This window comes from Cadophora gregata, assembly GCF_030347475.1.
Source record: "Cadophora gregata isolate MNR1 chromosome Unknown scaffold_2, whole genome shotgun sequence".
NCBI lineage: Eukaryota > Fungi > Ascomycota > Leotiomycetes > Helotiales > Ploettnerulaceae > Cadophora > Cadophora gregata.
Window position 1 is genome coordinate 109,081 of NW_026695925.1, and position 10,573 is coordinate 119,653.

Consider the following 10,573-nt stretch of genomic DNA (forward strand, 5'->3'; position numbering starts at 1 on the left):
GCATATGAAAACGAGGCTATGATTGATTCCGAGGAGGATGAATTTCTCCGACCGCGAAATGAAAGAATAGAATAGCATCTTTTTCGAAGGAAGCTTTGAAGCAGCTCAACCTAGCTCAGTTTGAAGCCCATCTTCAGGAGATCTCGCTTGCGCCGCCAACCCAAACAAAGGAAAACATTGGAGTAAACGATTTCCTTACTGACCTTGAAATCTTCAGATTCTTTTTATGATCCGATACTTTCCTTCGTCTGGCAGCCTGTATAATAACGATGTTTTTGCCCCGGCGCATAGCTGTTTAACATATCCGCAGGCTATCCATTTGTCTTCCTCATGCTCGCTTAATCCTTATTTCCTTATTTATTACTCATAAGCTCAGAAAGTAAGCAAGAAGAGAAGATAGCTTGTCAGGTTTAAATCCAGTAGTGCAAGACTATTGAGACTGAATTTGCTAGTGAGCATTTCCCTGCGCGGCTCAGAAGATCCAGGATGTTAACTTAGTTGCTGATGGTGCACCAAGCCTTACCCAGAAGGAAGTGGGATACCTGACTTTGAAAACTACTCATTCGCAATCATGTGCAAGGTCCTTTCCCACCGAGGCCCAAGTTGACTTAAGGTATAATTCCTGTCAAACGCGGCCTCAATAAAAATAAAGATAGCACATGTCACTGTCGCGTACCTCCTACTGTACACTTCCACCCGACGCGTTCCCGTTCCTGGCTTGGGCGGGAAGCAGGGATGTGCAAGGTGAAGCTAGATCTCAGCCTTGTAGCTCTAGGCAAGGGGACGGGGACCATCAGCCAGCCCATGAAATCCAATCCAATCCAATCCAAGCCGATCCTATCTCTCCCTATCAACCCACGACCACCAACAACAAAACTTCACAACAACCTCCTGGAACTCCAACGGTATCGAATCATTCAGGAACATCAACTGGGAAATAGTGCAAACGAGTCGCAATGTCACGGTAACGGCGCAGCGCAAAGCATTTGTTGGAATCGAGGCCCATCCAGCTAGAACACCAAATCAAGGGGTACTTTTCACAATAAGACGCTCCCAAGATGTTGGACGGACTTTTCATGCTGCTCGGACTGAGCGTCGTCATGGCTTTGGCGTAACCTCTTCCTCCTGTCTGCATAGCTGTTGCACAAGCTAATACCCAGCCAGCTCATTCCTCGCCGGCGCACTCCCCCTCTCCATGACGCTGTCCTCGTCACAGCTTCGCTTGATCTCGACCATTGGGATGGGCGTTTTGGTTGGTACGAGTCTGATTGTCATTATACCCGAAGGTATCGAAGCTGTGTATACGGCTGGTGAGGCGGGGGGGTTACATACGAGGGGATTGGGGCTCAGAACGAGGGGGGAAGTGCGCTGGGTTGGTACTGGGGTGCATAGATTCATGGAAAGGGATCTTGTGATGGGACGGAGCTTTAGAGAAGTGTCTATACCAAAGGATTTGGTATATGGGAAGCTTCCAAGAGAGGAACTCCCACCACCGCCGCCATCGAAAGATACAACCGCCCCTCCATCCAGCGAAACCACTCCACCTGCCCCAGAGACAGATGCCTCTACTAGTTCACCCACACATGGAGGAGAAGAGCACCACGACCCCCCAACATTCTACATCGGCTTCTCCCTAATACTAGGCTTCATCCTCATGTTCCTAATCGACAAACTCCCCCGCCACGCCCAAGAACACATCCAACCACCCCCCGCACCGCGCCACATCTCCCTTGACAACCTCTCCCAAGGCCTCCACTCCTCCCCTCACTCCCGCTCCCACTCACCCACCCCCTCCACAAACTCCGACTCCGAATCCTTCCTGCAATCCCTCGCACCCACACCGAAACAAACACGCTCCCTGGCCACCACAACAGGGCTAGTGATCCACGCCGCTGCAGACGGGATCGCTATGGGTGCGTCGGCAACGAGCTCGAATACCAAGTTGGGGTTTATCATCTTCGTGGCGATCATGATACATAAAGCTCCAGCGGCGTTTGGGCTGACGAGCGTGCTGTTGAAGCAGGGACTGAGTAAGAGGGCGGCGAGGGGGCATCTGATTGTTTTTAGTTTGGCGGCGCCGGTGGGGGCGTTGGGCACTTGGGTGTTGGTTAGTGTTTTGGGCGGGGATCATATGGAGGGGGAGAGGGGGCAGTGGTGGACGGGGATGTTGTTGTTGTTTTCGGCGGGGACGTTTTTGTATGTTCCCTTCTCTCCTCTTACTACCATATCCGCTTCATGCTCGCTTGGCTGGTGGAGAGGTTTCTAGTTTACTTACTGACTGTGTGATAGGTACGTAGCCATGCACGCCATGCAAGAAGACACGCCCGAACACTCGCACTCCCCCTCAAACGGCTACGCAGAAGTAAACGCGCAACGGAAACAGCCCAAACCGCAAATGAGGGATACATTAGCCGCGGTGGGCGGGATGTTGATCCCGCTTTTGACGCAGTTGGGTCATCATCATTGAGTGGATTAGGTCATGACTGGTTTATCCGAGACGAGAGACTGGGTATTATATTCCAGTCTTGAGGAGTGGAAAGCAATGGAGAAAGAGAAAGAAGTGGAAAGAGAAGGAAGAGGATCAGAGGGCACGGCTTGTATGATTGAGAGAGTCAGTGATCCAGGATCTGGAAGTTACCTCTGGTTGTTTTATCACATTACAGCCAACAACCAAGATGTATCTTCAAATTTTGCTGGAAAGCAAAGGCGTTTAAAGAATGGCCTGCTTGCCTGGCCTTTTCCGCGTTCACCTGCTTGTGTAACGTATTATCATGTAGGATTGGCTGCATGGATGGCTAAGTTATGGATGTTTTACGTATGCTCCGTCCGTCCATCCATCCATCTACCTATTTCATGTACGAGTATAGTAGATTGCAAAGTTTGATGAAATTATATTATATGTATCTATCTATTTATTTCTCAAAGATCTATGTCTTTTTGTCTTTATGGTTGACTTTAAATATGGGGATGTATATCTATCTATCTATCACCCAACATTCTCCCAGCCATCCCCGCAACGCTTCGACTTCCTCCCTTCCTCTTTTTTTTTCTCCCTCTCCCTCTCCTTCTCCCTCAATTTCCATCTTCCTACTCTGCTATAGCATCTGGATAGATATCTATTTATCTATCTATCTATCATCCTACAAGATCCTCCCATCTGCGTTCCAATCGCTACATGTAGGTAGGTAGGTAGGTAGGTATGGTATGCCTGGATAAGGTATCAGCTGTGTGTAGGTAGAAGAAAGCAAGAAATGCGTTCACTCAATGCTATGCATCAGATATAGATATCATGTATCAATAATCGTATTTACTACCTTCCTTACTCATTTCTTCTATCGAGGAGGATGGAACAGGATAGAACAGAACAGAATAGAACAGAATGTGTTCCTAAAAACATAAGTTTGTTGGAAATGTCTGGATGAAGTCGGTGCTAGATCTTGGGGTTTGGTTGCTTGAGTTTTGGTTTGGGTCTAGAGTGGATTTTCTACATTGATTGATAAAATATTTCTTGATTGAATATTCGGTTGGAGGAGAGAAGTGGAGAGGAGGGGAGAGGAGGGGGGGAGAGGAGGGAGGGGAAGAATACGTCTAGTGTCAAGAAGGCAAGTATAGTATGATATAGGTACTCCAAGATTAGAGCCGCTACCTAGCTAAGACGACATATCATTTGCTTTCAATTTACCTTGGGAATTTGGGGTTATTGTTGGTGCTGGCTGTGGTGTAGTGCTGGTGTTGACCACCTACTCGGCTCGCTCTAGTCCCGTCCCGTCAAGACTGACTGGATTCAGGTTGCTTCCGCGCATCTCGCGGCTCGGCTGGGCTGGGCAGGAGATGCTCTCCTTCTCCCTCTCTCCCGTTCTCCCTCTCTTTCCTCTCTCGGGTTTTGAAGGCTTGCTTCCCTCGGTAAATCAATTAATCAATCATCACCTCCAACTGTCTTCTCCCCCGGCCTCAACTCCATACCTTCCTTACCCCTGGTCCAGTGCTGGTGTAGATGTGAGTGTAAGTGTAATTGCACGTGCACGCTACATCTCAAACTCTCAAACTCCCGGCGTTCCATCAAGGCAGGCGAGGAGATCGAGTTCGACGGCAATATACTAGTAATATACCCGTAGTACGAGTATGACGACGGAGGATTCGCTGGATCGGGGCGGGCCTAGGTTTTCCTTTTTCCTTCCTCCCTACTGCTGGTTCGCTGGGTCTTGGCGGATGGAATGGAGCCTTGGGATAGGAAATGGTTGTAGTCTGGGATGGGAGAGTAAGGCGGGTCGAGTTGAATTGAATATGAGGGCGGAGGGAGAGAAGTGAGGATTTAAAGGAGTTGGTAGGTAAGAAAACAATAAACGGATAGAGAGAGAGCAATATGAGAACGTGACTCATTGAATTAATTGAAACAGCAAAATAAATGAAGACCAAGGAGGGATGAAAACACTTAAGATATATTATCAAGAAATGCGATATGCCAATAAAAACCGGTAGAAGAAGGTAAGGTACGAAATAGAAGGAGAAGCCCTCCGACTGCATTTGTTTGTGGTGTGGCGACCATTATCCTCTTCTCGAGTCAGGCCTCTACATCTCTGCATATCTGCTCTTCCAACACATGTCATCTCGGGTTTGAAGTCCTTACATCTTGACGTTTTTGAAAGGGGGGTTTTCTTTTTTGACAGAAGTTAGAACTCCGTTTGGAAGAACTCTCTCTTCTCTCTTTCTTTCCTTTCTAACGCTTTCTATCATATTCTTGCTAGGATGGAACGTGGCTCGTGGATGTATAAACCTAAGCGGACGATTATTGGAGAGAAGAAGATATGAGAGGGGGGAGAAGATCGATGCTTGGTTGTTTGATGTTCGATGTTCGATGTACGTGCGGACGACGAGGCGGAGTGAGTGTACGCACGGATGATGGATGGTGGATGGCGAGTTTGAGGTTTGAGGTTGTTGGAGGACGCGCAGGGAAGGGAGGGGAAGGGAGACTACTGTATTACTAAAAGGACATGGAAGGGAGGAGGAGGAAGAGGAAGAGGAGGAGGAGTTCGCGGTTAGAGGGCGGTACGGAGGTACGGTGCGGGATGTAACGAAGGAAGGTAGGTAAGGTAAGGTAAGGCAGGGGTGGTGTGGTATGGTGTGAAGCGAGCAAGGGGAGAAGAGAGGAGGATTAAAGGGAGAGAGAGGGAGGATGGGATTTGATATCTTTAGAGTCTATTTGGAGGAGAACATCGTGTAATTTACAATGACGGATATAGGTACTTACCTAGTCTTGGACAATCCATCGATTTCTTTCACATTGAAATTGAGAGTACGAAGGAGATACAAGACACATGCAAGAGATGTACACGGTATGGGTACTGTACTACAGTTGCACGAAGCGGTGTACTGAGTATGTATGTACTGTACCACGATGGCAGCTGATCTCAATTCCAGATTTCGACACAGACCGCTACATCCTTCTCTCTAGGCAAGGAAAATAAAGATATATTGGCTGAGTATTTTAACGCCTTGTCGCCCAATATGTCGGCAGAGTCAACTCGTGACGAGAGACAGGGTGGCCGAAGAGGGAAATAGTAACGAGGAGAGGGAGGCATGTATCCCTGAGTATATCCAGGGCAAGGCTGGGAAGGGAAGAGTATGAGCAGCTGGAGGAGAGTAAGGCTCATTGCTGGAAGGCAATTTTGTTATTAATTGTAGACATATTTGAAAGTCGGAGCCATGGGTGATACTGTTGAAATGGTTACAAATATCCAAAGGAAAACTCTGCGAGTCTCTCTATCGAACGATGCCTGATACCTTAGCCTTAGCCGTAGGTAGCCTCCTGATACTTCTTGGGGGCATGTCTCTGTCTCTGTCTCTGTCTCTGTCTCTGTCTCTGTCGCTAGTGTCTGCAGGTCATGCTCTCCCTCTAAACGCCCGGCTAGGAACGCATCGCATCCCCCATCCCCCATCCCCCATCCTCCCTGGTTGCCGAGTGCCACACCCACTCCCACACCCACTCCCACTCCCACTCCCACTCCCACTCCCACTCCCACTCCCACTCCCACTCCCACTCCCACTCCCACTCCCACTCCCACTCCCACTCCCACTCCCACTCGTCCCAGTCCTCTCCCCTCCCCTCCCCTCCCCTTCCCAGAGGGCCAGAGGCCTCTAAACCCCTGTACCGCCGACGGCTGCTTGCTCAAGTGAGACGCTGGGGCTGGACTGGCGGGACTGGCGAGACTGGCGAGACAGGCTGACTGGCTGGACCGGGCTTGGGCTTGGGCTTGGGCCGCTGGAACTGGCACTGACTGACACTACCCACACTACACGACACGACACTGAACGCATGCAATTGTGAGCGGCGGACCATCGAACGACATCGACACAAGCCAGCACGAGCACTTCTGTTGCTTCACTTCACTCCACTTCCATCACTTCAACCTCATCCACCTCACCTCTCCTTCTCTCCACCACCACCTCTTCCTCCCACGACAACAGCCCTCCACTCCGACGACAATCTCATCCATTGATTGTATTGTATTGTATTGTATTGAATCCGCAGACTGCATCTGCGACATCTACACTTCTGCAGACAATGCTGCACAACGCCTGCCAGCCTCAGACCTCGACTTGATCCTCTGTCGTCATTCTCCTCCCTCCCAGCCTCTCGGCTTCGCATACTCTCACGGCCTCGATTTACATTCTACCAACTCGACTTCTATTGTTGATTGAGAGGAGGATATCTGGAATTTTCGAATAGACCGCTACACTCATTGGCCTGATTGCATCTCTGTGAGACATCCGGAAACCATTCACTGGCACTGCATCAAGCCAGTCAACACCAAGAAGACCAAATACGGCGGAATTGGAGACGCTTTGCAGACCAGGACATTCACATTTCGCTGTCCTGACCTTCGTTGACTTGGAATTGTGGATGTCGAAATTCGGATCTGACAATCACCTGCACCTGAAACCCCTGAATTAGCAGCACGGCTAAGTACGTCCCTCAGAGCGGCCCTAGAAAAGCGAATTGTCCTATTGTACTTGGGCGGATCGTGTATGCATTGTTTCATGATCGAGAACCGAGGATACGGAACCTGCGAATTCTAGATCGAGATCTAGCTCCACAACTCTACACCGACCGAAAAAACCTGGAGACTCTAGATCGAAAAGCACAAATAACGAATTACGATCTTTACGCCTGGAATATTGTGTTTGATATCCCCAGCTACAAACGACTAGCCTGTCGATAACGTGCTTTTACAAGTGCATCTGACGACCCCTACCAGCAAATCCTTCTCCTCAACCTTCTTTCTACTTCTAGCTATCCACACGTCAGACAAGATGGAAGGCTTTAGTATAGGGAAGCCGATGAGCTTGACGGAGAGAAGAGCATCGATGCACACTACCTTCGATGACGGCGATTTATCACCTACTCGAGCAACCCTCACCCTCAACACCAACACCAATGTGCGACTGTCATCAAGAGTCGACAAAGTTGTGCAATCCCGTCCCCGAGGACCTCCAACCCCCAACATGACCACACCATCCGCAGACCCTGATTCTCCCACACACTCGAGCCATGATCCTCCTCCACCTCCTACACCCGCTGCGAGTCCCGGTCCAGATCATCCACAGCCGGATTGGAAAGATGCAGGAGATCAGGAAGATTATTTCCTGTCGAAGATCAGATCACATTTCAAGGTTGCATCCTCTGCGGAGAGACATCGCATATTGGCAGATCTCCTGAATCTGTGTACCAGCCAACAACTAAGTTTTGTGCGGCAGTACGTGGATCCGTTATTGAAGAAAGATCCATTCACCAGTCTGCCAAACGAGATTTGCTTAAGAGTATGTATTTTCTCGTATTTATTGGATGCAACTAATTGGAATAGATCCTGTCATGTATCGACGACCCGAAAGTCCTTGCACGAGCATCACAAGTTTCACAGAGATGGCGAGAATTGTTGGCAGATGACGTGACATGGATGAAGTTGTGTGCGAAACATGATTATGGACGTAGGATGTCAGAAAACCATGCACACACTCCTCCATTCTCTTCTCTCCGACCTCCGCTCAACCCCATCCACAATACTATACACGACGAAAGTCATATTCATTCGTTCCCTGGTGCTCCAGGTCTCTCATACTCGCCATGGAGTACTGGCAATTCCAAGAGTTTTGACAGCTCGACAAGTACAAGTGCTTTGCGGAGACCGAACATGCCGAGATCGTACAAATCGCACTTTAAGCAGAGGTATCTGGTCGAGACGGCTTGGAGGACGGGTGGACGAAATATTGCAAAGCACATCACGCAAGATCAAGGAGTGGTGACGAGTTTACATCTCACGCCGAAGTATATCGTGGTTGCGCTGGATAATGCAAAGATCCATGTGTTTGATACCAATGGAACAAATCAGAAGACATTGCAGGGGCACGTAATGGGTGTTTGGGCAATGGTTCCTTGGGATGATACTCTGGTCAGTGGTGGATGTGACAGGGATGTAAGGGTGTGGAACATGGCAACTGGGTAAGTTTATTGTGATGATATAAGGAGCAGCACTAATTCAAAACAGAGAGTCTTTACATACGCTCAGAGGCCACACATCTACTGTTCGTTGTTTGAAGATGTCGGATTCGGGCCACGCCATCTCCGGGTCCAGAGATACTACATTACGAATCTGGGATATCAAGACTGGGCTCTGCAAGAATGTTCTCGTAGGACATCAAGCAAGTGTCAGATGTTTGGAGATCAAAGGAGATATTGTTGTTTCCGGCAGTTACGACACAACAGCCAGAGTATGGAGTATCTCTGAAGGCAGATGTTTACGAACACTGTCAGGGCACTTTTCGCAGATTTACGCCATCGCTTTTGATGGTACGAGGATAGCAACTGGAAGTTTGGATACCAGTGTGCGGATATGGGATCCGAATAATGGGTTTGTTTTGTCGTCTGATTGGAAGGATTCGCTAACCTGTTCAGATCCTGTCAAGCCATCCTTCAAGGGCACACCTCGCTCGTTGGGCAATTACAGATGCGTGGGAATACTCTTGTCACTGGTGGATCGGATGGCTCAGTTCGAGTTTGGTCGTTGGAGAAGATGGCGCCGATTCATAGACTTGCAGCCCACGACAATAGTGTGACGAGTCTGCAATTCGACGATACTAGGGTAGTGAGTGGAGGTAGTGATGGGCGAGTCAAAGTCTGGGATCTCAAGACTGGTCAATTAGTCAGGGAATTGACTGCACCTGCTGATGCCGTCTGGAGAGTTGCATTCGAGGAGGAGAAGTGCGTAGTAATGGCCAGTCGAAGTAACCGAACCATCATGGAGGTATGTTCCCCCCTCCTCACTCCCCCCTCTCTTCTTTCGTACACATCTAATACAAAACCGCCAGGTCTGGTCCTTCTCCCCACCCGAAGAATCCCTCATGGAAGCAAGCACCACCCCCGCACAACGCACCCTCTTCAACTCCCTAACCAGCGGCCCCCCTCGCCCACTCAGCGCAATCGAATACAAGAGCTCTTCGTCCGCCTCCTCTTCCTCGAATATTCAGAATCATCAAGACCAGGCGATGAGCGGGAACGAGGAGATTAGAGTCCAGGTCGCGTATGCGAATGAGAGGCATATGGAGGATGTGGAGATGCTGGATCAGTTGCCCAGTACGGCGCCGTTGGAGGGGACGAGGGAGACGTTCTTTAGGGATGATTGAGCGGATTTCTCGCTCTTTTGAAATTGGATGGCAATTGCTGGATGGTGATATTGCGGGATATTTCCAGTGGCTGGCTTGGCTTGGCTTGGTTGCAGAGCTCTGCGTGTGGAGTGGAGGGAAATGGTTTCTCTTGAAGAGAGTGCCATCCACCCACATACTCTATCGCAAACATCGCCAGATCCGCAGCAGCAAACCAGAGTCAGCGACGCGATATGAACAACAAGCGTGCTGTTGGGGAAATGGGATATATACCACATTTACTATGCAGATCAGCAATCGACAGCAGGCAGGCGCACATACACACGTTCTGTGCTCCAGCTTCATATGCAGTTCCGGTCACTTGCGTGCATTTTCGGCGTTCTGCAGTGGTTTTATCTCTCGCTCACACGCACGGATCGGAGTTGGGTTCGGTTGGGTTGGGTTGGGAAGATACCTTGGTATGGACTGGATGGATTCATTGGCATGGCATGGAAGGGTCGGGCATGGATGGGTATGGAAGGCATGGATGGAAGGGCATACACGGATGCATTGGAGGGCACGGAAGGAAGGCATGGACGGAAGGGCATGGCTGGCGAAAATGAGGCATATATAACAAGGATGGGAAAGCATACATGCATGGATGCATAGTCGGATGGATGAAGGGCATGGACGGGCTGGACTCCAGGTCACACTGAGACATTCAGATACAGATACAGACGTACAGATATGGCTGGCTGGCTCTGGGAGGGTGCTTGGTTGGTGTAGAATGTCTTGAGAGGGAAGTGCTGTATGTATGTATGGTTGAGTGATGAGTGATGAGTGGGTGTATGCATGCATGCATGCATCAGCGAGCGAGAGGGAGGGAGGGAGGGACTTTTGTGGTGTGGGGTTAATCTTGTGTATGTGTGTGGAGATA

The 10,573-nt window shown here is 49.5% G+C and overlaps 2 protein-coding genes across 2 annotated transcripts; both read left to right on the top strand.

Moving 5' to 3' along the window:
- The first annotated feature begins 644 nt into the window (after window positions 1-644).
- On the top strand, window positions 645-5,228 carry ONS95_007400 (uncharacterized protein). The gene is made up of 3 exons (XM_058500905.1): window positions 645-1,111; window positions 1,165-2,196; window positions 2,290-5,228. Exons 1-3 carry the CDS (start codon window positions 1,059-1,061, stop codon window positions 2,465-2,467), a joined length of 1,263 nt encoding a protein of 420 aa, XP_058362221.1. The 5' UTR covers window positions 645-1,058; the 3' UTR covers window positions 2,468-5,228.
- An 813-nt stretch (window positions 5,229-6,041) lies between these two features.
- On the top strand, window positions 6,042-10,515 carry ONS95_007401 (uncharacterized protein). Its single transcript, XM_058500906.1, has 5 exons — window positions 6,042-7,818; window positions 7,863-8,497; window positions 8,544-8,906; window positions 8,951-9,299; window positions 9,364-10,515. Exons 1-5 carry the CDS (start codon window positions 7,312-7,314, stop codon window positions 9,676-9,678), a joined length of 2,169 nt encoding a protein of 722 aa, XP_058362222.1. The 5' UTR covers window positions 6,042-7,311; the 3' UTR covers window positions 9,679-10,515.
- Window positions 10,516-10,573: the final 58 nt, after the last annotated feature.